This window comes from Eumetopias jubatus, unplaced genomic scaffold (genome assembly GCF_037043125.1).
Source record: "Eumetopias jubatus isolate StellerSeaLion01/CBP00866 unplaced genomic scaffold, mEumJub1_p1.0 scaffold_3, whole genome shotgun sequence".
NCBI lineage: Eukaryota > Metazoa > Chordata > Mammalia > Carnivora > Otariidae > Eumetopias > Eumetopias jubatus.
In genome coordinates this window covers 160694942-160722329 of record NW_028274809.1, presented here as the reverse complement: position 1 = coordinate 160722329, position 27388 = coordinate 160694942, and the positions used below count along the sequence as shown (strand labels likewise).

Here is a 27388-nt window from a genome sequence, read left to right as displayed (position 1 = left end):
ACCACTCCAGCAACCCTCAGTTTGTTTCCTGAGATTAAGAATTTCTCATATCAGTGAGATCATATGATACATGTCTTTCTCTGATTGCTGAAGTGGTGGGGGCTGGGAGGGATGAGGTGGCTGGGTGATAGACATTGGGGAGGGTATGTGCTATGGTGAGCACTGTGAATTGTGTAAGACTGTTGAATCACAGACCTGTACCTCTGAAACAAATAATACGTTATATGTTAAAAAAAAAAAAAAAAGAAGATAGCAGGAAGGGGAAAATGAAGGGGGTGGGAATCGGAGGGGGAGACGAACCATGAGAGACTATGGACTCTGAGAAACAAACTGAGGGTTCTAGAGGGGAGGGGGTGGGGGATGGGTTAGCCTGGTGATGGGTATTAAGGAGGGCACGTACTGCATGGAGCACTGAGTGTTATACTCAAACAATGAATCATGGAACATTACATCAAAAGCTAATGAAGTAATGTATGGTGATTAACATAACATAATAAAATTAAAAAAAAAAAGAGTCAGGCGCTCAACCAACTGAGCTACCCAGGCGCCCCTCCTGGCTCCTTTTTAATTTGAAAAGAAAATTTTAGAATTCTATTTTATTTGTCTATTGGCTTTTTAGCTGTATCTCCTGGTATTTTCTTACTGGTTATTCTAGGGATTACAATATACATCTTTAACTTTTCATGGTCTAGAGTTACTATTATACTATTTCCTGTAAAATGCAGAAACTTTGCAACCATATGAGTCCATTTACCATGTAAATTGGCTTTTTTTTTTGCCTTTTGGTATATTTGTCAAACATATCACATCTATGTTATAAGCCCCACAAGACAGCATGATCATTTTTGCTTTAAACACTTGTAAAATTTAAATAAATTAACAGGAAAAAATAACATTTGTAAAATATCTCTAATTTTCTCGAAGGAAAATATTCTTAGTAAATTGCCTAGATCTTAGTACTTTATACCTAACATATCATAGTATTCGGTTCTTTCTTATTATCCCCAAGTATCTGACTTTATTTCTAATTTTTAGTCTTTTAGACAGCTTATCTGATGCCTTTCCAGGATTATAAGCCATTTGGAAAAACAAAACATTAAACAAAATCTCCTCCATTTGTTTCACTTTTGGCTAAAACATTAGCATTGTCAATATTTTACAATGATCACATTGTCAAGGCAAGAAACTTAACACATCTTTCACCAAAGAAATACCTCACATTCTGATAGGTAAGCCTTAAGGGGGAACATCTTCAATGTTCTATTGGCCTTTCCAATTTTATAATAATCTGCTCACTTGGCGAGGTATTTTTACAATGGCCAAAACAGCATTGAAGACACCCAAAGTGTCTCTCCAAGGATGCAACGGTTGTACACATAGCCAATTAAAGCTTTTAGTTATTCTTGTGTAGAATTTATGAGATATTGTGGGGAATCAGGCTTGGGAGCTAGTATCGTCCCCAGCCCCTGTGACAATGATGGCATGTGTATTTGGCACTGCCATCCTCTAAGGTCTCTGGTTCTGCACCACGTCCTATGAGTCCTTACGGTAGAACAGGGAAAGTGGCAGCAGCAGCCCCCCATTCACCCAAGGGAGTGGGAATCCATTCAGAACCTAGAAGCAATTCCAATTCCAAGAAGACTTGGTAACATTTCCAACAAAAGTTTCAGTTGCAAAGCCTTTTGTGTTTGACAGAAAATTATTACGGTGGTTTTAGAAAGGGTTTTGTTTGGTGTGTGTCATTTTTTGGAGAGATAGGAGGAAAAACCTTCTCTGGAGAATAAAGAAATGATCATCTTCTGGCCCAGGAATGCACATGGGTCTTAGTCGTAGTCACCCTCAGACAGGTGTTCTAAGGTTAGGACGAGATAGCCTGCCCCCTTCACTCCTGACAATGTTAGAAAGTAAAACAAAGACAGATAAAATACAGCCCCCCAAGAATTTAGAATATTGTCATGGTTTAGTTGTTGTGAAGGTCATTTCTTTATTTTAAAACTTAAAAGTTTGAACAGTGTTTTTAAATAAATGTTTTAAATAAAAGATTTTTTTTTTTTTTGCTGTACAATCGAGCACGCTTTTTTTAAAAGTAAAGTTCCATACCCTAACCACAGAGAACGTTAGCAGCGTTTATTGTCATGCTTTCATTTAGATGTCTCTGCAAGTAGATATAAAACAAGATACTCATCGAATTCACAGTGGTACAGTGGTGATTAATCGTTGGCTATTTTCAGAGTTGTGACTTCTTAGATAACATTTTCTATGTAAACACAGTGTATTATTCTCTTTGCTTATTTTAGGGTCAAAGAGGAATAAATATACCCTCATAATTTTTTATCTTTGTATCTGTCAAGCACCCAAGTAATTGAGGCACTAACAAGGTAAGTCCATTTACATCCAAAAGATTTCAAAAGTGGCCTTGAGTCCTATTATGTAGATCCCAGTATATCCATTATTTCAGTCGAGCAATATTGCCAAATACTGCAATTTATAGTGTTCAAACTTTAAAATGCTCTTATACTGATTCAAGACATTTCCTACTCTAACATAGTACAATAACTCTTTAATAATTTCTGGTGAGGATTCATGACCAGTGTTTATATTTTTTACTCAGATTTAGATCACCTTAATTTTTTTAGTCTAAATATTTGAGACTTCTTCTATATTTAGAAGTATTTTTACAGACTCCTTTATTTAGTCAATACACATTTTATGATTATTTACCATATGCCACTCCTCGTGTGGAAAATTCAGAATCAGAGGGAAAAATTATTCTGCCCTGAGCCTGTTTTTTCAAGATCAACATCTTCCTTTTCAACTCTGTGCTGTATAAACATTAGACCCCAATATTATGGGGGTGGGGGGATGGGTTAGCCTGGTGATGGGTATTAAAGAGGGCACATTCTGCGTGGAGCACTGGGTGTTATGCACAAACAATGAATCATGGAACACTACACCAAAAACTAATGTATGGTGATTAACATAACAATAAAAAATTATTTTAAAAAAAAGACCCCAATATTAGTGGTGACTGCTTTGAACCATTGTGTATAACAGAGAAACCTCAAATATTACTCTAAGTCCTCCTAAACTACACTTCAGTTTTCTTTTGTATTGTTTGCTGAACTTCATGTTGGAAACTGAGCCTCCTTTCATAAAAACTACCAAAGATGGGCTTGATGCTAGGGGACATAGAGTAAACCATTCAAAATTATCCAGCAGTTTCCAAAGGAACCATGGGGTATGCATTTAATTCTTTCTTAGAAGCTCATTGTCCCCCTTTCCCTCCTCTTTCTCCTCTGCTCCTGTTTATTTTGATCAAAATTATACACAAATATTGTCCTAAACGTTCATTACTTCTACATGTATTTTTTAATGGAAAAGCAATAATCCCACCTTCCTTCCTTCCGCCATACCCCCATCCTTAGAGGCATCCACATTCAACCATTTTAGCTGATCTGCAATGTTTACTTCCTTATTTCTACATAACAGGTGTGCACCTGCCATCTCAGCCGGACAACTTTTGGTTTTACATGGAATTAATAATTGTGTGTGTGCGGTAAGTTTTTGTTTTGTTGCCTATATGCAGATGTCTAATTAAAATCCCAAATCTGCACCAGTTCTACGAAATTATTCTGTAAAAGAGACAGATTGTAACTACTTTAGGCTTTGTGGCTCACATACAGTTTCTGTTACATATTTTTTCCCCAACCCTTTAAAAATGTAAAAAACACCTTTATAGCTCACAGGCAGGAAAAAAACAATCCAACCTGAGGTTGGATTTGGACTTCAGGCTGTAGTTTGCCACCCCATGGCTTAAATCTCCTTGAAAGACATTCAGGTGTATCTGATATTCTATTTAGTTCCATAATCTTGGAGATTCTTCAGAAACTTTCTCACTTGTTCTAATCAAGCTGGTTGCCCTGTCTGTCTAGTACACAGCTGGGATCCTTTGCTCTCACCTCATCCTGAGGGTTCTCTTCCCCTCTTGTCTGTGCAGGATCCCATTCCCATTACCCCATGTCTCTCTTTCTTGCTTTACTCCCTCATTTTGGTGAAGAGTCTTTGAGTGATAAAAAAGTAAAATTTTTGAGAGCTTATATATCAAAAAAAGTCTATTTTTTTTAAGATTTATTTATTTTAGAGAGAGAAAGCAGGAGTAGGAGGGACAGAGGGTGAGGAAGAGAGAAGCTCAAGCAGACTCCATGCTGAGTGAAAAGCCCCATGGGGGGCTTGATCTCACGACCCTGAGATCACGACCTGAGCTGAAACCAAGAATTGGATGCTTAACCAACCGTGTCACCCAGGCACCCCCAAATAATGGCTTAGTCTTTCCTCACACTTGATAGTGCAGCTGGGTATAAAATCCTAAACTAAAAATAATTTCTGGGGGTGCCTGGGTGACTCAGTCAGTGGAGAATGCAGCTCTTGATCTCAGGGTTGTTAGTTTGAGCCCCATGTTGGGCGTAGAGATGACTTAAAAAAAAATGAAATCTTTAAAAAAAATTTATCTTCAGAATTCTAAAGGCATTTCTCCACTGCCTTCCAGAGTCCAGTGTCACTGATACAAAGTTTGAAGCAATTCAGTTTCCTCTATATATGATTTTTTTTCCCTCTCTTTGGGAATTTCAGGAACTTCTTTTGGTCCCAGGGTTTGAAGTTTCATACTGATGTGGATCTATTTACACTGGTGTTAGGGTATCTCAAAAGCCTTTCACTCCTGAAATTCATGTCCTTTAGTTGTAAGGAATTTACTTGAATTATTCTCTTAATTTCTATTCCTATCTCCTTTTTTCTATTCCCTCTGGAACTTCTGTTTAGACAATAAGGCTCTTAGATTTGAACTCATAATTTACTGGTCTTCTTTTACATCTCTCTGTTCAAATTTATTTCTCTCCTTCCTGCTCTCATATGTCCCATTTTAATTTTTTATCCTCTGCATGTTATTTAGAACATCCTGTTTCATAATTCTAATATCTTCTATCTCTGAGGCTATTAACACTAGCTCTTTTTAATATTTCACCCACCTTACATTGAGTCTTGTTTCTCCAAGTTGCTCTTCTCTGTTTTATCTCCATCTTTCCTATTAGATGGTTTCCTCAGACATCTTGTAATTCTTGGTTGTCTGTAAATATTTAATAGTGAGGGACCAAAGATTGGAAGCTCTGAGCCTTTGTGTGAAGCTAATCATCTATGGGTTTCTTTGAGTGATCTGACTGAGCCATGTTATTGGAGAACTTGGGATTTTCAGTATATTTTGATCTTTCTTCCTGGGCTTGTCCATTCTGAAGACTTTATCCTGCCTGGAGAATAAAGGCCCTGTCTCCATCATCCTGGGAACCAAACGGGGAAGAGAAGAGGAACAGGTTCCAGCAACCAATAGGCACATTCATTCGACTCTCCCTTTTTCTATTTGGCATTCCTGCCCTCAGCTGGGCCTGTTGTCTACTAATTTAGAGACTCTCTGTCTTTACTTCCTCCAGTGAATAAGCACATAAACCTGCATTCTTCTGTTGGGGTGGAGACTAACTGGTTATTCCCAATTCACAGTGTATGTTACAGTGGAGGTGTATGGGGAGAGACCACGGAGTTAACAGCTTCTTAGACAAGTTTTTAACAATTGTATTTTAGCTTCATTTCCAAGAGTACTGAATACTATGAATTCCTGAGATCTTTTGGGATTTTTATGGGGGTTAGAATTGAGTTAGTTTCTGGTTTTCTCCACTACTTTAAGATTTAATTTTGGGGTGCCTGGGTAGCACAGTTGGTTAGGTGTCCAACTCGGTTTCAGCTCAGGTCGTGATCTCAGGGATATGAGATCAAGCCCTGTGTTGGGCTCCTTGTGCTCAGCAAGGAGTCTGCTTAAGAGGCTCTCTCCCTCTGCCCACTGCCCTAAAATAAACAAATAAATCTTAAAAAAAAAAAGACTTAGCTTTTTCAGTTCTGCTCAGCTTGTTGCCTCTTCTACCTAGCTCTTTCCAGCTCCCTCAGGTTTGTAAGTGTTTCTATTCTCCTGTTCTTCTCATAGTTTGCCTTAGAGGAAAAAGTCCCTTTGTTTTAGTGGGGTTTTAAGAGGCTGCAAAATGAGATGCATGTAATCTACCATTTTTACTCAAAGTCTATATGAACTTCTTAGTTTCCTATTCAATTCTTTACATATATATCATCATTTAAATAACATCAGTGGCCAAATAGCATTAAGCTTTTACTTTCAATTCAAGAATATTACCATTTCCATGACCCCAAATGCTTTCATGAGGTGATACACACTGAGAGGAATAGATAACGAATGCTGGTTTACAAGAATATAACAAACTCTTCCTATCACAGAGAGCTCTCATGTGATTTATTATGCTTTTTATCCCTGTCACTGTTAAAATGAGTATCACACAATTGCCAGGTTTTGTCCCTATAACTCTGGTATGAATAACAAAAAATTAAATTTAAAAGTCTCCTATTGATTAGTTTCACACTGCAGTGAAGAATATAACCAAGGAAGGAATTTGGTCAGCTTCAAAGTAGAGACCAGACTTAGTAATGGAGAATAAAGCCCTTCTTTGTTATGTTATGGCCCATGAGTTAATCCAAAGAGCTCTGGTGGGCTTAGTTCAAGATAGGAAAAGGAATCTAGCTAGATTTTGAAGAACATTTTTATGTAGGCAGGCCAGGTCATGCTTATCTAAGGATTCTCTAATTGGATGCCATGAAGTGATGCACTTTACACAAACCGCAACACAGGAATGAAATGACAAAATGAAGCAAAACCAAACAAGCTAACTTGGGGTTAGGCGTGGGGAGAATAAAAACTAACAGAAGACATTGAAAACTCAGAGCATTACTAACTTGAAATCAAATTACATAATTGCATTCTGGTCAATCGGAACCTGATGCATTACTCGATTTTGGTCTAGTTGGGGTAGCTTGTTTACCAAGAGATTGGTCAGAATGTGTTTGAAACCAGACATTCACGTAATGGACATGCTGATGATCAGCAATTAAATTACTTGTAGCTTTGAAAGGTGTGTTAAACATAGTTGTCTACAATAACTTGAAACTCACTACTAAGGCTAAAAAAATTCACAAGGCATTACCTGTTTGCTCACACTATAATCAGTTTCAGTCACATACCTTATCAAAAATCCAACACCAACACTCTATCAATAGTACAACATGAAGAGGAAATTTGGCAAACATTACATTGATTCAATTACTCCAGGCTTAAGACAACTCACACAGCACCATAAAGTTATTTTTTGACATCTGATTTATCAATCAATAAAAGCAGGAAGACAAAGGCAATCCAGGAGTGGCATTTCTTCCAAAAATTTGACAATCTGAGGAAGAAAAACATACGATAGAAGTCGGAAAATAATTCAAATGCTGAAGTACCATAATGTTTCCAGATAAAAAAACAAGTTCCAGTGAGTGTGGCTAATAAAGATGGAGGGTCTGAACTGAGCTTTGGCAGACAAGGACTTGGGACAGGTAGCTGGCCTGAGAGGGGAAAGGGCAGCCTACAAAAGGGGAAAAAAAAAAAAAAGTTCAGAGAGGTAAAGAGAACTGGAAACAGCCATCCTCTGTTGTTAAGAAGCTAAATACAATTAAGTGCTGGGAGCCAAAGCAAGACTGGTTTCTACTTACAAGAAAGCTGCTTCATTCATAGAATTATCAATTATGACTTAATACTGATACAGCTGATTTGTTACTAGACATAGGGAGTTGTCTTTGCTTTAAGAAGCCTGCAGCCTTACAATCTCAATTTCTAGAAATAAAATTAAGCCAAAGAAATCATGTTTTCCCTCATAAAGAATGAGAAGCTCCGGCTGGAGAATGAATTGTGCAGTGTTCTTAAGCTGGGTATTAACTTGAATGACAGGAAGAATGAGGAGTCAAATGATGAGAAGCTGAATAAACCAATGATGCCAAATTATGTAACTACAATTTTCACTTTAGCTCCTACATCAGGGATTTTCCCATTTATTGAACGTAATAGTGACACAGATTTTCCTTCAGTTTTCTTAAAAATGTTTTATTCGTTTTAAGTTTATAGAATTACTGCAAAGATAATACAGAATTCCCCTATAACATCTCCCATTAGTATGATACATTTTGTCATAATGAACCAGTTATTGATACATTAAATTCTCTACTTTCAGATTTCCTCAGTTTTTGCCTAATGTCCTTTTCCTGTTCCAGAATCCCCGTTAGTTGACATTATACTTATCACATCTCTTCAGGCTTCTTTTGGCTGTGACGGTTTCTCACAGTTTTCAAGACCTTGACATTTCTGAGTATTGGTGTTTTGTAGGTCCCTCAACTGGGCTTTGTCCGGACTGGACTGAGGTTATGTTTCCAAGAGGAAGATGGTGGAGGCAAAGTTCCATTCTCGTCACATTACGTACAATCAACATGACTTGTCACTGCCAGTGTGGACCTTGACCACCTGGCTGAGGCTGTTGGGTGGGGTTGGGCAGGTTCTGCACTATACTTTCCCTCCACCCTTGGCCATACTGCCTTCTGTGCAACATGCACTTTAAGGAGTGGGGAGTTATGTTCTACCGTTCAGGGTAAAGTGTCTGCAAAAACTGGAGTTCTGCGGATTTATCTCCTCTCCCCTATTTACTCAGTTATTTCAGTATGGGCTCATGGCTGTTTTATACTCTGGGTTGTAATTCATTCCTGCTTTTTATTGTTGCTCTGACATACCGCTATCATTGTGGGATTTGAATGACTTCCTTACTTTCTGGTGCTGTCAAACGCTCCCGACTTATTTTGTCTACTTCCTAACCCAGTCCTAGAATCAGCCATCTAAGGAGCCCCATCCTTTTTACTGTTAAATGGTATTAAAAACCAACCCCTAGTTGTGCTTGCTGCTACTACATTAAACTTTTTGACAAATTTTTTTTTCCTTGGTTGAAAGCCCAATTCGTTTTATTTACCTCAGACAATAAAACTAGCATATGCGGGGACCTGGGTGGCTCAGTCAGTTGAGCGTCTGCATTCTACCTTCTGTTCAGGTCCGGGCTTCCTGCTCAGTGGGCGAGTCGGCTTCTCCATCTCCCTCTGCCCCTCCCTTTGCTCCTTCTCTCTCAAACAAATAAAAAATAAAGTTAAAAAAAACCTAGCATATACAAGTTTCCTCTACGGTCTTGAAAAGGTTAATGCAATGTGTGTCTGTATAGTGACCAGGAAAAAAAAAAATCAACATTCATGAACTATGTGTGTGTATCTTCCTTTATACTTGTAATCATGTTTCTAAAACAAACCCCTTTTTTGTTTTAAACAAAGGTAGCTTTGGTTCAATGTGGGAATTGTTTTTTTATTAACTGCCCTGATTAGACAGACCCTTTTAAATAGTTTTGGGAATGGAATTTGCTGTTTTTGCTATTGTAGGTGAAGAAGGAAGGCAAAACATGAATCTTTTAGGCACTTTTTATTTTCCAAAAAAAATTGTCGTTAATATATAAACATCTCATTCTCTCAAAAAATTCTACAACTATACAGCTGTTTGCTCCATTATTTGCATAGGAAATGACCACAATACAAAAATAAGAGGGGAAAAGAAGCAAAACAGCAACGAATTTATGCTTTGTATGTAGGCATGTTTCCACGTATAAACATTTTGAAGCCTTACAAAATATTTACACCGTTTGTCATCTATTTACACGTTTTAAGAGCAACTTTTCTAACAAACAAAACTATAATTTATCAAGTTATGAAAATTTTCTAAAAAAACTTACTATATTACCACAAAATAAATAAAGATAAACAATATTTTAAAAACAAACTTAAATTTTCATTTTCAATTAAGACCCCTTTTGGCATTTTGCTTATTTATTCTGCCCTTTGGTTAACAGCATCAGCATCACGTTACTATTATATTGCATATATGTAGCACTTGCTTCCTTATGCTTTCAACATGTCATTTATAATTAAAGGCAGACACTGAGTCAGTATTAACAATGATTAACTAAACTGCACTGTAATTTAGGTAAAATTACTGTGTCTCACTGTATATTACATGCAAAATCCATATAAATTGTCGTTCAACCAACAGTACTGCACGAGCAACATTTCGGTATGTGAAAACTGCATCATAAATTCAACACTGCCACATGAGAGCTCAAGTAGTCCTTTTTTAAAATGATACTGTTCAGTTTATTGTTAGCCATTTAACTTTTATGTATGGTATCTTTAAGCTCTTGCGTTCACAATTCATATAAAACGTCTTTCATATTTAAAACAATCCTATTTTAATCAGTGCATGGAATCTGCTTTTTAAGTTTCATTTGAATGATGATTTCTTCCTCCTAAAGAAATGAATTTGGTGAGGTTTGTAGAGGTATTTTACCACAAATTCTAACTGTAAATGTCTTCATGGTTATTTTCAAACAGAATTATTTATGATTTTCCCCCAAAAGAATCTTAGAAAACTTGTAATAAACCTATAAAGCTGATCTGCATATTTACAAAATTTTGAATAGCAAATATAGGCAACTCATATAAAAACAAACAAAAAACACATTTGTTCAATGGCTATTTGTGAATTGCCAGGTACACTGCGCACCTCTAAGGAATTATCTAATATTGAAAAAAAAAAAGCAAAAACAACCTACTCCATGTCAAGTAAAATCTTGACATACAATCCAGCCTTCTTCCTGTGCCTGCCAACTGACTTGTTTACTAAACACTGTCACGTTAAATGATGGTGCTTAGGTAGAAACACTGCAAACACACCCTGCACCCCCACCCACCTACCCACACTGAGATGTGGCTGCCTGTCAGGAGATGAAATCTGCTTGAGTAAAGCCATATACATTACAGCAAGCATTCCAGATTCTCAAAAGGACCAAACACTTTGGTATTCATACAATGTATTCCCTGTTTTCTCAAATATACAAAATATACATTTCCAGTTTTTTGTTTTCTTTTTTTTATATATATAGGTTAAGTTTGTAGTTGAAAACTTTGCCATTGCCAAAGGAACTGCAGAAGGTCAGTGTGAATTGCATAGGCACGGCAGGCCGCAGCGGGGCTCTTAGTTCTGGTGCCTCTTCATGTGCAGGGCCAGGTGGTCGGAGCGGGAGAAGCTGCGGTTGCACACCCCGCACTGGAACGGCTTGGCCCCGGTGTGCTTCCGGTAGTGGCGGGTCAGCTCGTCCGAGCGCGCGAACCTCCAGTCACAGCCCTCCCAGGTGCACTTGTACGGCTTCTCACCTGTGACAACAGACCAAGAGGTGGTGAGGGGGCCTGCTTGCAAGACAAACGTCGCAGACACTGCCTGTCTTAAAAAAAAAAAAATCATGGTCCAAGAGAAGGTTGGTTCATAAATTCCATTAGGACCTACATTTCCTTGAAGAATCTAGTGAAGAGTCACTGCTTCATAGGTAGTATTTGACCTAATTACAGAAAGCAGAAATCTGGAGTCCTTCTGAAGAGCGGGAAAATGGCAATTTCGAATGTGCAAGACGAATGGGTGCGTATACTGTTCCCCAACATGTAAACCCAGGAAATGACTAGATGAGCTCTGGGGGCTCTATCACTGCGATGGGAATACAACTTCTACACCAACAAACCCAAATTAAACCAGTACAGGACTAATGGCCGTCAGACGGCCGAGGGAGGGAAAAACCTTCTGCTCAAATCACCAATGCGCCCAACTGAACGTACCACAATCAAACCGGTCCTGTTTCCAGATTAGCCAGTCTAACCTTCACATAAACGAGTTAGCTCGTTTAAACATAGGGCCTCCAAAAGGCATTAAGGGGCACTCACTCTTCGAAATTCACACTAGCACACACACATTCACATCTTCCCATTTTTCAGTCAGATTAAAGCAAAACAAAGCTAGAAAAATATTGAAATTGGTGTTGAAGCTTTATGTATTTGGTATTTGATAAATTCCTCAACCACATTAGAAAGTCTGATACCACTAACTTTAGTGAAGAATCATGACACAACTGTAGTACTTCTAACATTTGCTGATATAGACGTGTATCTGCCACATGTGTATTACCTGCCAGGCACCGTCCTGAGTGCTTGTGACACAATGGTCAACAAACAATGCCTGGCCTCATGGAGCTTACACACATTATACCTTAAGTCTCTAATCATTCAATCTCCCTATTCTTTCACAGCACTTTTTCACTTTAGAATAACATTTAGGCCACAGCCCCACTACAATTTGTATTATTCTTAATGTTGTCTGGAGTTTGCTAGTTGCTCATCTTTCAAATCCACTTAATATTGATAATGCAGTCTCAACTCCTTAATTAGCCCTAGCCCTATTTAACTGAGATCAGGTATTCCCCTAAATGAATTCCAAAACCTGAGGATGTTTCACTGAGCATTAACTAGTAAGTTCCTGTATTTATGCTTCATTATTTTAGAATTTTCTATGAATTTGTTAGTTTGAAAGTTTGTGAGATAAATTTGCTTATTAAAGTACTACTGTTGGCTTACTGCTCAGTTTTATATGGGTATCTTTTAAAACTCTGAATAGTCAAACTCCTAAATTCCTTAAAACGTGTTTTCTTGTGAAAAAGAAGAGCCTCCAAGTCACTTTGAACACTCTACTTAGTACCAAAATGAAACCCAACCATCTTCATCTGATTTAGCAGCATCATATTCAGGAAGTTGTAAGATTACTCAACTAAGTCCAAATTTTAAGACACTGTCCACATCAACTGAGATTTCTATAGCTTGTGGTTAATTTTTGCTGTCTTGATAACTACTCTTAAACAAAATCCCGTCTTAAGGACAAAGAAGAAAGGGCCAGAATAGCTCTTGGAAATTTGTACCTATTATCTCCTAGGAGATTTTTCTTTCAACTTTTATGGTATGCATCCCCAAACCTCCTTTCCTCTGGCTCTGAACCAAGACACAATTTTTTTTTTTAAATTTCCATTTAAAAAATATATCGTTTTAATTTTCTTCATTATAAATTCTAAGAATTTAAGCTAACACAAATATTTTAAGTAACATAAACCTTTTCTCTCCATTTATATTCACATATATTTAATACTAAGAGTAAATCTAGCTCTCAGTCTTGTAAATGTAAATCAAAGAGAAAAAATTAACTTTTTGCCCAAGCATTTGTTTTTGTTCCTCATGAAAAATAAATCGCAAAAACAAACATGTTGGTTAAATACTTCACTGTCAATTAATGGAAAGAGAAAGTTATTTCTGATGTCTGAGGCAAGGAAGAAAATTCCTACAGTGCTCCAATTATTAAAGAAATCATTCTAGTCTTTTGCATTTAATAATTAAATAGCAAGAGAACTGAATTTTCAGAGTTTATTTAAGAAACAAGGGACACTAGACTCTTTTTGTTGTTCACTATTTTTATTGGCTATGAAGCAATAAACTGCACCATATTTTTTTAAAAGTTTACTTTACTGATTGGTTGAAAAACGGTAGCCATTAAAGTTCCTAAAACATTTGGGGTTTTGCTCTCAATTTATGCACATCTATAGATTATTCAGCCAAGAATACTAGCAGTGTCTGGGACGTTAGTTATGGGGCCAAGTCTTTACTATAAAAGCAAGGACAACTATTCCCTACTTGGAGCAGTTTCTATGGGATTTGTTCAAGTGTCAACACCGCTCAAGTAAAACATCATAGAGGAAGCTGGTACCCAATTTCTGGCCAAATAGTAGATTTGAGCCTTTCTTCCTAAGCCAGAAACACTATGCACAGTACTTCTGGGAAACCAAACTGACTTCCTTTAAGTTATTTCAACAGGACAGAGCTTTCAAAAGTTTAATTGGATTTTTACAGAATCTCTTTCCAATACCACCAATTTAAAATATTTAGTTAAGCTCTTTCAACATCAACTGTATTTTTAAGTTCTCATGCTGTTAATGTGAAACTTTCCGAAGGCTAAAAGAAAAAAAGTGACAAGTTTGAACAGCATGGAAAACAAGCTTCAACTTTATCTCAAAAAAAGTATGTATTTTCTTATTCTACTTTAAAATTAACTAGGCGTATTCTGCTAGGAATCCCTTATCTTTTTAAAAATTGTTCAAGTTAAACATACACACTATCGGTACTGATAAAGCCAATTAAAGTATTTCATAAAAACGTGAAGCAAAAGCATTACCAGTAAGAGGAGGGAGCAGGCACAAACATTTGTTGAGTACCAACTCCAGAACCAGGTACTTCTCATTATTTCACTTAATCCTCACAGTAACTCCATGAGTTAAGACAGAAGTGAAAGAAACAATGAGCTCCAGATTTAAGAATCTGAGCCTGCCACTTTTCCTTAGTGTCCTCCTTACGTCCTCCATTAGCAACACTCATTCACTCTATATGAACGATATAAGGAACACCTATTGTTCAAATTTATTTAAAGATTCTAAAGCCACTTGAGAAGGTCAGTTATGGAACAGCTTAATGGACTCAGAGCAGGCCTTAAACTGCAGACAGTGTGAAGCACAGGGCATATCTGAGCCAGCCTTCAGTGGATCCAGGACCCATAGGGTCCTGAAAACATGTTCTAACAATCCCCAAATATCCCTTAATGATTGTTTCCCTTTACCCCAGGCTAAATGAATTTCAGGTTAGGAGAACATGTTTACAACGTATTTGAAAATCTAAAAAATTTTTTTTCCTCTGATAAACAGGTAAAAAATGACTTCTGAACCTACCATAACAGAATGGGAGGTTTCTCTGCTCTGCTGAACATATTCAATAGACTCATACCAAGGCCTTTCCCTAGAATGTTCCACACAGATTCTTCTAACAAAAGAAGACTATCATAGATGGAAATATTTCTCAGAATAGTTGTTTTAGGTAACTTTCTATAAAAGTTTATTACAGCAAATTTGTACATTTGATCCCCTGCCTGATACCTAAAAGGTACTTCAATTATATCTAATACAGACTAAAAACCATCATGAATTAAAACCAATGTTTAGTAAATGAGAGTGTAATCTGCACTGAATGACTTGAAAAACACAACTAAGACTTAAAATTTTCTCCTTTAAAAAAAAAAAGTCACTGGCCTCAAAGAACTTAAAATCCCTTTCCCATTCTGAAAAAAAACAAAACAATGCAAACAGTTAAAGTGGAATAAATTATTTCAATAGTTGGTATTTCTTATTTAAGTCCTTGCAGCTCAAATCAGCTCTTATTTCAGAAGGAAAATGTTTTTATGTAATTTAATGATAGACTGTTTTCCATCAGTAGAGACTGAGGGAATTTAGTCTGATGAAACAGTCTCTATATATTATAGTAAAAGGTAAAAAAAAAACCGGGAAACAATCACAAGATTAAAGTTTAAATATCTAAAAAAAGGTAAGGTAGGATGATTTGGGCTCCTTATTTTTATGTATCTATGCCAGTAAATTTTCCATTTAAAAAATCTTTTTATTAAAGTCATCTTATTATTAAAGCACATCTATACTTGGAACAGAAGGGTAGGCAGTTCATTTCAAAAATAGTATGTATTTGTATTTGCAAAATGCAACTAATATTAGTACCCTCTTTCAGGAAACTGATTGATTAAAAGGGTATATTAAAATTAAGAAATTCCTTCTTTCTCCCTGCCAATTTGTGGTCAGTTCATATGCTTATCCCTTTCTTTGAAATTCGATTCACCTTAACGCTTCCAGGGGAAGGAAGAGTCCAGGAGAGATTACTCCACTTCTCCGTATCCCCAGCACCACTTATATTTGTTTTGAATGACTGGTTTGCACTTGGACATACTTTGCTCTAAGAGTGTTCAAACAGCTGTGTTTTGCCTCCTTAACTAGCTTTGGAAGTTCCTCAAGGACAGAGACTATCTTCTATTCCAGCTGCAATGCCACACTTCTCATAATGCATCTTTGGATGTTTGGCCCAAGTCTGACTAATTCTGTTATTTTCATTAATGAAAAGAAGGGAAGGGATAAGAGACAGGAAAGCATATGCTGGAGTCTACCAGATTGTCTCTCTTTTCCCCCACTTGCAGCAGGGCTTTGCCTGGTTCTATTCTGCCTAGGACCACTGAGCATACTCTCACTAAATGTGTGTTCAGGTGAGAACCATGCTTTTAGGACATGTTCAGAATCCACTTAGCAAGGAACCCATTTATTATCCTATCCATCATATGAAGTTGTACAAGGATAAACAAACTCTATGTAAACAAGTTTTCCCTTACAGAATTGGACTAGAATTGATGAAAACCAAGGAGTTCTGAAGCTCCTACTGCTGGTTTCAAACACCAAAGGGACTTATGGGGCCACAGAACCTGATAAATTCAAAGGAGAACAGGTGGGGACATGCAGTCAGGGGTTACATTTGCAGTCTCCTTCCTGAGTGAATCTCTAGGCTCCTAAGTTTCTGCCACTTCCTCGCTCATTAATGGTGTTAATGAAATACCAATTCTTGAGTCTCGTGACAAAAAGAGGACACCCAGATTCACTTTATTGTAGTAAGAACCTAAACTGATTTTTTTTAAACCGCTCAATGAAAGATTTTACCTTTGCTTTTTTAACCAAAATAGAGAAATTCTGTATTTTAACTTTTCTAGCACTGAGTGACTACTAGATAATCTTTCCTCTAACTTGCACTTACTGTGGTTACCTTGACAAGATTTCTCCCAACTCTTTTAAAGGGTTTATATTTATAAAGTAGTCAAAAAGAAACACTCTTCTGCCTATTTTTTACTGAAAGTTACCTAAAGTGCACTTCTAAAACAGTTAACTCCCCCTAATCAGAGTTAAAGATCCTTGAATATAAATAATACAGGTTGACAGAACAGGATTACTGCTACAGATATACTTTTACTCAAGTAGGCCTTTACTTTTGTTTCTAATCTTCCACCAGAAAACAATGTAAAAAGTCATCCAGTAAACAGCTGCCGCATTCTATATAACTAAAAATACCTGCCGAAGTAAAAATCTTGGGTGATTATTTCATTTAAAAAAGGCGCATTACAGTCTACCTTCACAGCTGATTATTTATATCCGAGCTTCAGCAATTCCATTTAATCTGCTTAAGAACTACCTTCTCCCACTGGGGAGAAAAAAACAGAAGGGAAGAAAAAGATTCTCTGGATTCTCTACAAGATCAGTCAAAATGTTTGCTTAATCAAATTATACTTCTTAACCTTCGATAAGCTTTATCATCTCAAAGCAATGTTTAATCAATTTCCTATGTAAATGTTTTTCAGATGAAAGTCCTAGAAGCAAAGCTTAATTTTCCCAGTGAGTCATTAAAAAGAAATTGTTTCTAAGCTTTCAAGCTCATAAATACCTTTCCAGGGGTCTGAACTAGCAAGTCTCTTAAGCCACTACTTTTCTTACATAAGCTTGCAATTGTCAATATAGAGAATAAATTTCAAAGCTGCAAATAAAAATAACTAGTTAATTATCTGTATAGTATATATAGTATAAGCTAAATGTGGTACTTTTTCCTGCATGTTTTCAAATATAGACTCAAAAAATACACTGGATACTAAGTAATTTCATCCTGCACAACTTTTCCACCTCTACCAGTAACACAGGTTACCAAGTTACCCAGCAATGTACTGACCTCTAGATCCAAACTGTAGGATCTCCACTAAGGCCATCTATTTACCCACCTACCTACTATCTAGAGAGGAAAATAGACTTACGCTGATTTTTGCTCTAAATAATTTTCCAAGGAACTGAAATTGTTTGAAGACTTTCCCTCCCTTCCACAATTCCACAAAAAAAGGAGTAACTCCTGTTCTGAACATTCTGAATGTTTCTTTTAGTGGCAAAGTACCATGAATGAAAATCGATTGTCAACACTGTCAATATTTTTAGGTGCAAATCTATACCTAATACATTAAATAGATTAAGTGTAGAACAAAGAACTAGGTAAGAAAATTATACATAAGGTGTTTAGTACCTAAACTGAAACTAAAATCACCTCGAGCAGAGATTATGCATTTTAAAGTACACATAGTAACAGCTTAATATAAATGTCATTAGGAAATGAAGTGTTCTAACATAAGCAATTAAGACAGAATATGGGAATTTACCTCCTTAAAACTAAGCTTGGCCTAAAAATCTTTCCAAAACTTACTGTGGATTTTTCTTAATTAAACAAAGCATCGCAAACAGCTCACTGTAAAATGCAGCACCAACAGTACAGTGCTTCCCTGAATCCATTTTGTGTTCCTATGTTATTGTAGGTTTCCATTTTCTTTTGTGGGGGTGTTTCCAATTGTCCTTTCCTTGTCAACCCTTGGCAAGTCGTTCTGCGATTTAGTGCCCACGTAACGGCCTGTGCATACAGTCTCGGTCTAAGGGATACTTGAGCCAAGTATGTGTGCTGCTCAAAGACTTTCTCTGTACAATTGCTCATTTTCTGCCCTGTTCCAGGTAGCTAAGACTGATAAATCATCTAAAAATGTTTCCATACCCTAATTTCTCAACCACTTTCGGGTATTCTTTAGGGTTAAGTACTATCTCACACATGTGACTAAAACCACTAAGATTTTAAACACCTGTACTGAGTTCACTAGTTTTCAGAACTTTCTCTTTGGCAAGTACTTTCTACTAAACCATAAATACCATTTTCAAAGGAATTTCCAAACTTAAAGTAAAAGCAGTATTTCATAGGCACACCAAGAAACCAGTAGTGGTAAATAAGAAAAATTTTCAATTTCTTGCAAATTTTTCCTTGTATATACAGCCTTAATCTTTTTTCCTACTGCATTTTACTTTTGGCCTCAAGCCCATGCTTAGAATTACTTTAAATCTTCAATACAATTAAAGAAAAGACAGCAAAGTGTATGAGCAACAACAACTATCCTGCCGGTTGCAGATTATTCTACTAGATTATGAATCAGTTTAACAATCATGTTGATTTGTAAGGGCCAAGTGGCATGTGAATCTTTTCCTTAAAAGTGCTCAGGAGCAACTTTTATATGATGGCAATGGGTATAGTCCCTTATATACATCAAAAGGCATACACAAATGTCAGTAGAATGTTTGCATTTACATGCTTTTTTTGAAAGTACAATATACCAGTTGACACTGCATAATTATTTCTAACCAGAGGCATGATATGTATATACACACACATTACAAATAACACAAACACCCACACACCCATATAAGGGGTACCTCTACAGACCTATAAATATGTATCATGTATATATAGACATGTTTTTAAGTTATATATAACCATTTCCTAAAATACAGGAAAAGTACATTTCAGGTATTTTGTGTGACCATACAAAGACAGAACTTTGTACTACTTGTGTATGAATAAAGAAATCGAGTGTATGAGCTTAGAAAAATGCTTAGAAGAATGCTATGGGACTTCTGGTTCAAGAAACTGGTATCTTCTACTTTCAACCTAAATTTTTTGGAAAAGGTCTTGTTTTGGAAAGACCGTTCCTTTATGTTCAATTTGCAAGTCAAGAAGTACTTACTGTCTAAAAATCCAGATTAAGCAATTAAATAGAATTCAGATGTAGTTTTAATTGCTTAAATCATTTTTAAAACATAAGGTAACCTGACATTTTAAAGCAATTACAATTATATTCCATGGAAATGCTAGGGTGGCTTTTCACATTCTGCCTGCAAGATGGCAATCACTTAAAAAGTAATTTTTTATCAAATACAAGATCTATCCCATAGATTTTTTTAAAAATCTCCTAATAAATTGTATAGGGTGGGGGCGGATGGAGGGCACAGTAGGGAACATGTATACAAAACAAACAAGAAACAGCTATTAAATAAGAGAAGTTATTTAGAAATACCTGGGCCTTAAAGGGAAAAAGAGGAAAAACAAAAACAAGGATTTTCTGGCTTCAGATACATTCACTAAAAAACAACAAGCAGGGGAGGATGCAATGAGAGAGCACAGGTAATTTTAAAAGACATTGTCTAGAAACTAGAAATGAGGAGAAAACAACCTCAATGCTCTGTGATTACCCAAGAACGGGTTTAGCCAGATGAACAAGTCAGCTACAAACCCTCCCCAAGGCATTTGAGAGACTATCAAACAAAACTTTATTAAACTGGATTACACGGTCTCATTCATTAGATGTCGATGGCCACACATTTATGGTCAGGTGAAAAAGGTGATGCATGGGACTCAAACTAGGCCTGGGTCGTCTTTTTAGTTTGATTTTATTAGTATGATCATTGTTAAGACAGCCCGCTATTAAATTTCTTTGCCAGCAGTTCAAGTTCCCCAGAATCCCGGCTATAAGCATTCAGAGCACTAACTCCCGACAGGGGTTGCAAGGCCATTCAGATATGCTCTGACTACATCCCTGCAATAAGCAGTTGATTACAGTGTGATATGCAATTGCACTCTTTTTATTAGGAGACTTTAACCTCATGAAAAACATGTTCCCTCCTTCCTATCTCCCATTTGAAGGACTTTCAAAGAAGAAAAAACAATCATTCAAATGTTTCAAATTAATTTCTATTCCCATTAGTCAAAATTGAGGTAAAAAGCCATTTTCAATGTTTCCTTCCCTCAGAGAATATTTATTCTATAAATGGCTATTTTACTATTTCTATATGGAATGTTTTCATGGCCATCATTTACTTTAGACTGCGTTTATTATATACTTAATGGTTGTTTAACTATAAATGTAATTCCTACTCTGAGTTGCTTATACAGGATCTTGCCTTTCATATAAATCACTTTGTCTATATCTAAAAACATCAGGCCAAAACAACCGATTCATTTCATTGATAAATACATGAGCTGTCTTTTCTTTAAAAGCAATTTCTCAGAAAGTCCTGAAATCTACCATTGACGCCAATACTATTTAGATTTTAATAAGTAGTGTTTATCACTGAGATATCAAGTAATACTTTCTTACATGCATACAAAATGTCTGCAGCCATATTCCTCCTAGTGTTCTATCTCAGCACTGACCTTTGTTCAAAGGCTTTTACTTTTTAATGCAGCAGTTAGAGATAACTACTTCATTTATCAAAACTCAATTTCCATAGTAACATCTAGCCTGGGGAGATTCAAGTCCTCACACTAATCCAACAACCCATTCAAAGGAACCGTTGAATACTTTGGTTTCCATAGCAATGATGGAATAAAACATTTTGCTAGGTCATTGCTTTTATTAGCAAACTTATTCTTTGAACTTTAGGTAAGGCTGAATTTACTGAGAAAAAAACCCACACAATCGTTTCATATAAGTTCTTTCCTTTAGGGCTGGCCTTTTAAGAAAATCACACACAGTAACCATCTATATATTTGAAAATATTTTGGGTCTTTTTGGAAGCCTTTTATAATGCATGCCATGTAGTTTTGTCCTAAAATGGTTTCTAATATACAGTTTTAAAATTAAAAAGCATTCAAAAGTGGATGTATGGAGTTGACAAAATATTTATAAAATTAAAGTGACTCCATGTAAAGGCACATTCTAAACAAGGACTAGATATAAGCTAGAATAAAGATAGTCTTAAATACCTCAAATCCGGGCTGGCACAGGGTATAGAGTAACTTTTAAACCATGACCCCATCTTTGCCTGATTTTAATAGTCTGCAATTTCGGCCCTACCTTTCATCAGCCACAGAAAATATGCTGAACAGAGATTTTAGGTTAAAGGTGAAATTAAAGATGATGTATTAAGCGGTTATGCTTTACATCCTAAATGGAAAAGTTTTAGCATTTAATATACCTTACAGAAGCCAAATGATTTGTTATGGAAGAAAGAAAATGAGTTACATTTTTTCCCCTTCGAGATAGGAATAGCAGTGCCATTAAAGTTTTAAATCCATTAGTAAACATTGTTGTTTACATTTTTGGGTAATTCATTCTACGTGAGGTGACAGGGAAAGGCCTTGGTAAGGGAATATCAGCCTTCCTGGAACCAGACTTTTTCGCTGAACTGAATTTTGAGCCAAGCCAGTGCTGAAAAGGTAGGCCATTAAAAAATAAAGGTTGACAGAAGAAAGAAGAGATCAAACACGTGTTGGCTTTTAAAAGGATGAATACCACTTACACTATTTACACAACTCACAGAATTAACCAGAAAATTACATACCAGTATGAGTCCTCAGGTGAGCTTTTAAATGAGAAGACTTTGTATAAACTTTTGTGCAGCCTGAAATAAAGGAGAGGAAGAACAGCTTGTCATTTTGGAGATCCTTTTGAAATCTTTACATTTGATGATTCAGTGTTTAAAATCTGGCTTTAAAGAAGAAATCTCTCATGCTAGATATTTGAAGCGTCAAAGAGTGCTCCCCGGTTAACTTATTAAAGGTATAAAGTGATTTACTTTATGTACCACTTTAGCAGAAAAAGCAGATAAGCAAGGAAGCTACAAATGGGAAATGTGTGTTTATATTACAGTAGGTGCTTTATACTAGTAACACATACTTCAGTGATTTAAAACTTTTAATGGCTCTAGAGCTGACAGTGTTAAACCATTACCCAAGATGACTGCAATTTTCTGTACTACTACATTGGTTTTTTCATTTAGTGTTATCATGCTGTACCATGTACCATAGTCAATAAATTATACCCTGTATTAATCATAAACTAGCTTATGCCAGTAGATAGTCATCACCATCATCAGTTTAGATTTTGAGCCACATCTCATTTCAAGAATGAACATATGCTCATATGCTAGCAGAACTATCCTTAAATCTATTCTGTACGGAGTCTTGTAATAATCTACCATGAGAGCAGCCTACTCAATCCCCACTTCATTACCACACCTTATTTTCCCTACCTTACCCTCTTTTCAGGGCACTTAATTTAGAATTAAAAACCCCAATTTAGACGTTAAACAAAGTAACTCTGGCATAACTCAAAATTCTAATTTTTATTCAGTATTAAAAATAAAGACGTCCAAAGTAACTTTTCTCCAGAATATTCTAGCCATTTTTTTTTTTAATACATAAAACCAGCGATAGACAAACAGTTACATTCCAGGGTACAGTACAGAGATCGAGATATGAAAAGAACAAAGTAGGTGGTTTTTTCATTGTCAAGTATTACTTTCCTATGTAAATTTAAAACCCGAGATTTAAAAAGGCATACACACATACATACACACACACACACACACACACACTTGCTTCAACCGGGTTAAATCACGTACCAGGGTAATCGCAGTAGTGGATGCGACGTTTCTCCAAATCAGGGTTACTCCTTCTATTGTATCTGACAGGTTGGATGCTTTGTGAATTAACTGGCAGGGTGGCAGGTAAATTTGGATTGTGAATTGCCAGTTTAGAAGCAATTGTAGCAGCATAGGATGGAGGTGGGGTCAAATTCTGGAGCAGCTCTGCTTGTCTATCTGGACTTCCCGGCTCTGAGCTTGGTGGTGACGGGGGAAAGTAAGTGGCCTGCTGTGGCAGAAACTGACTTGGCATTGTGTATGTGCAAGGGGGCATGCCCTGGAACTGTTTCATTGCAGTCTGCGGAACGGCAGAGGTGTGTGTGCTAAGGCCGGCCATGGCAGCTGACATAGAAACATTAAGAGTGTCCATTACTGCTGTCTGGTTTGTAGAAGTGGGCATATCTAGATCCGGTGTATTCAGTAGCTGGTACAGGTGGCCCTGCTGGGGAGGGACAGAAAGATGAAGATCTGGTGTAGGAAGTTCTTGTTTGATGAAAATATTGTTCACCTCTGGAGCTGCGGTCTGGTGGGAGCTGAATATACTGGTGAACTCAGGGAGGGCCTGGGTCGGGGCCGGAGGAGGGGCAGTCGTTTCACTCTGGTGGCTGAAAATGGTAACAGGCTCTGTCTTGATGTGTGTTACGCACGGTCTCTGGGATTTGTAGAGGCCAGTTCTCAGGTGAGTGATGTCAGGGAGGAAGACGTTCATGTTGATACTGTAAGGTAACCCTTCACTGTCAGTGAAGAACTGGTCTACGACTGAGGCACTGTCTCGTCTATACTTTTTATGCTCTGGAATTATAGAAACTGGAGGAAGCTGAGGTGTCAGATACTTCTCCATTTCACATCTTGTCTAAAAAAAGAAGAGATACAAACATGCATAATCCACCCATTTCATCATCTGAATAAGGACGAACTTACTAAAAATTCCCAACAATACCTGTGAAAAGTACTAGGGCAAACTCCTAAGTGTCGCTTCTAAACATATCAAGTTTGTCAACTGTGTAATAACTGGTTTACCAAAAGCCTTATGAAACTCCCTATAACGTGTTATTTGGTAAAATCGCTCGCACAATCAGCCCCGGACAAAAGGTGAAAGAGGCAAATCAAGAAAAAGCAGCAGCACACAGAAAACATTCCTTTCTAATCAATAATACATATTCCTTTCTAATCAATAATATACTTTTCTTAGAGCTCACATACAAGCAGGATTCTCTGCCCCATTACAGTCCAGTTTGCAACTTAAAAACAGTATTGTAATGCTGCCAAACCACTTCATTTCTGTTCATGCCATATTTATATTAATATAGGTATGTTTAAACAAAACCTAAGCAAACCAACCTTAAAAATATCACAAAGTTCTCTCTTGTTTTGTTTGCTTAGACAGATATCATTGAAATATTTAATATAAAACATATTCCTTGGCTATTCCAGTGCCTTTTCTCATTTATAGGTCACTGGACACTTAAATACAACGTCTTGAGCAAAACAGTATCCACTGAGAGAACAAAACAACTTCACTTTCAACATTTGATCTAAATGTTGATTTTAATCAGCAGATTCTGTAATTGGTTAATATGATAATGAAATGTTCCTATTCATATCCCTATCTAAAACAGATCTTTAATTACCTAGGGGAAAATCACTCCCTTGGTAGAGTGGTGCTAAGGAGTCCGTGGGTGGGGAGAGGCTGCTGTATCCCCAGCACAGTCATCAGCAAAACATTTATCATGTCCTCCTCAGTGGGCCAACGCTACATTCCCCCTTACTCTGTAAAAACCTCAATCATCCCTTATCCTCTTGGTGTCTCTTAAGCAGAAAAGTGACAAACCTGAAATAACCAAATCGTTTTCAAGTGGTGATTTTTTTTTTTAGATAATCCAGCTTGTAACTAGTCTCCCTCAGTCTTTTTATAGCTATCTTCTATTCTACTGCAACATAAACGTATTTAATTTTTAACACTGAAAAGTAAATTTTAAAAAAGAAAAACCCACCCCAATCAAATGGCTCATGGAACTATTAACCGTGGCACCGAAACTGGTGAATACTACAGTCATTTTTTGCTACTAAATTTCCAAAGCGTTTCATATCGGACCTCGTATCATTCGGGCTGGATGCAGATCGACACGATTTAAAAATAAAAATTAACGCTCTCGTCATGTGAGTCACATCTCTGACAAATGCCACTGCCCTTCCACAGCACGACGAAACTCGCAGACCACCCGGGCTAGGAGCTGAGGAGCAAATACGCAATATACCAAGGGGCTATTAAATGAAGCGTCTCGAAATAAACCGAACTTAAACCCTTTCGTGCACTTCGCTCCCGTGGTGGTTAGTGGTTTCTGATTTTAGCTCTTCCAGCTGTTTGCATGTGGGTATGTTTCCAATTTTTTTTTTTTCCTTGGGACAGGCTAAAAGTCCCGGGAAGTTTTTTCTGGGCTATATGACTCCCTGCGTGGGCGAAAGAAACAGGCGGTTGCTCTAATTCGGCTGCCGGGCAAGTGTAAAAGCCAACTGCCAGCTTTCAACACGGCTCCGGGAGCAAATTTACGCGCACATGAAGAAAACACCACCCCCGGTCTTTTTTGGTCTTTCTTTTTAAGGAAAAACAAACGCTCCAATACAACCTTAGCTTTCCTAACTCTCGTTTCCCAAAGGCAGCCCCAAGATCACGTCTAAAGCAAGCTCAGCCAAGAGATATGAAACCAGCACCCGGAGGCGCCTCTCGCCGGCACCCCGATTTGCGTTTCCACTGAACCCGAGACGACGTGGGGGAACCTCCAAGGGCAGAGCACTGCGGGGGGTGGCGTGGGGGTTAAGGTGAAAGGCGGAATTTAAGGTTGGACGTGAGGTACGCGGTCTCATCCCCCAAACTAAGAAAACACTTAAGGTGCGTTGTGAGCAGCCACTTGCCTCTAACCTTTCCCGGACGGACACGTCTGGGGAGATTCATCTGGGACCCCACCTCTTCCGGTGCCCCCTACTTTCTCCCTGCGGATTGCGGGTGCCCAGGCCAGAAGGGCAGGGCGGGGAGGGGCTGCCCACCCAGCTCCGGCTCCCGGAGCGCCCCGACGCACGTCCCAGCCTGGAGCGGCCCCTGTCGCCCGCGCGTCGCAGCGGCGGGACACGCCCGAGCTCCGGGAGGGGGGCGGAGGGAGGGGAGCGGCTCTTCCTACCTGGACCAGCTCCTCAGGGGGCAGCCGCGGGCCCGCGGCGGGCGGCGGCGCCGGCTGCGGCGGCTGCGGGGGCGCGGGCTGCGCCTGCGGGTGGTGGTGCGGGTGCTTCAGCTCCTCGCCGGGGAAGAGCGCCGCGTCGCGGGCCGGGTTCGCGGCGCCCAGCACAGGCTTGAGCTGCGCGAACACGGGCTCGTCCTGCGGGGCCGGCGGCTGGGGCACGGGTCCCAGGCGGGCGCTCATTGTCAGCACCCGCGTGGCCATTGGCACTCAGGGGGCGGCTCCGGGCGCGGGACGCGGGTCGGAAGCGCTTCCCACCTCGCCCACGCTGATTCGGGCCGGCGAGCTCGGCGCGGGGCCGCGGGCGGAGAAGGGGAGGCTCCGGGCGGACCCCCTCAGCCAACAGCAGGCGCGGTTTTCGAAGGCGCGCACGAAAAGCAAAACTCTTCCGCTCCGCCACGCGTAAACGCCAACGTCCTCCGGACGGCCACTTTCCCCCGCCCCGCCCCACCGCGCTCTCTCACTCGCCGGAGCCCGCTCCCGCCACCGCCGGTCTCCGCGAGCGAGGTGCGAGCGCGCGTACCTGCCCCGCGACTACTGACACTTGACGCCCGCCTCTATTTTACCCAACTCCGGGTGGGCGGGGCCCGCCAACCTGACTGGCAGCGCTAGGGCGAATCCCGTAGCCCTGAGGCCGGCCTGGCTGGAGTGAGCAGCCTATGAGAAGGGAGAAGTTCTCCCAGGCCCCGCCTTCGCCGGGCTGACCCGCCCTCTCGGGCCACGAGCTTTCGCGCGCAGGGCGGCCGCGCAGTTTGTACACAACTTCTCTGACAGATTGGGCTGACGGAGCCGGGGGCGGAGGAAAGGAGAGAAGCGGGTGGAATCTAGGAAGAGAGGGAATTAGGGTGGAGACGTGGAGGGAGATCTCTTCGGACTGTTCTCTACCAGGATTAGGGAGAAAAAGAGTTTTGCACGTCTTAGGTGTTGTGCAAGGACCTGAAACTCAAAAGCTGAAACCCAGAAGGCAGCTAGGTGGGGGCGCCACGGATTTTAGAGACTTGTTTCATGAGTGTATATTTTTAAATATACAAAATGTACTTTTCTTTAGCGGGAAACTAGGGGCGGTGTGATAAACAAATTTAAAAA

The 27388-nt window shown here is 38.7% G+C and overlaps 1 protein-coding gene across 1 annotated transcript; it reads right to left on the bottom strand.

Moving 5' to 3' along the window:
• Positions 1-9455: 9455 nt before the first annotated feature.
• Positions 9456-26775, bottom strand: KLF5 (KLF transcription factor 5). Its single transcript, XM_028106057.2, has 4 exons — positions 26246-26775; positions 23049-23922; positions 21987-22046; positions 9456-11214 (listed from the first exon to the last, which is right to left on the bottom strand). Exons 1-4 carry the CDS (start codon positions 26504-26506, stop codon positions 11036-11038), a joined length of 1374 nt encoding a protein of 457 aa, XP_027961858.1. The 5' UTR covers positions 26507-26775; the 3' UTR covers positions 9456-11035.
• Between the last annotated feature and the right edge of the window lie 613 nt (positions 26776-27388).

What these genes read in the sequence shown, in the direction of transcription:
- KLF5 (XM_028106057.2), bottom strand. Translation starts at nt 26,506, where the DNA reads ATGGCCACGCGGGTGCTGACAATGAGCGCCCGCCTGGGACCCGTGCCC. An exon ending in CCCCTGAGGAGCTGGTCCAG is followed by an intron (nt 23,923 to 26,245) that starts GTAGGAAGAGCC and finishes TTCTTTTTTTAG; the next exon opens with ACAAGATGTGAAATGGAGAA. An exon ending in TCACCTGAGGACTCATACTG is followed by an intron (nt 11,215 to 21,986) that starts GTATGTAATTTT and finishes CTGTTGTCACAG; the next exon opens with GTGAGAAGCCGTACAAGTGC.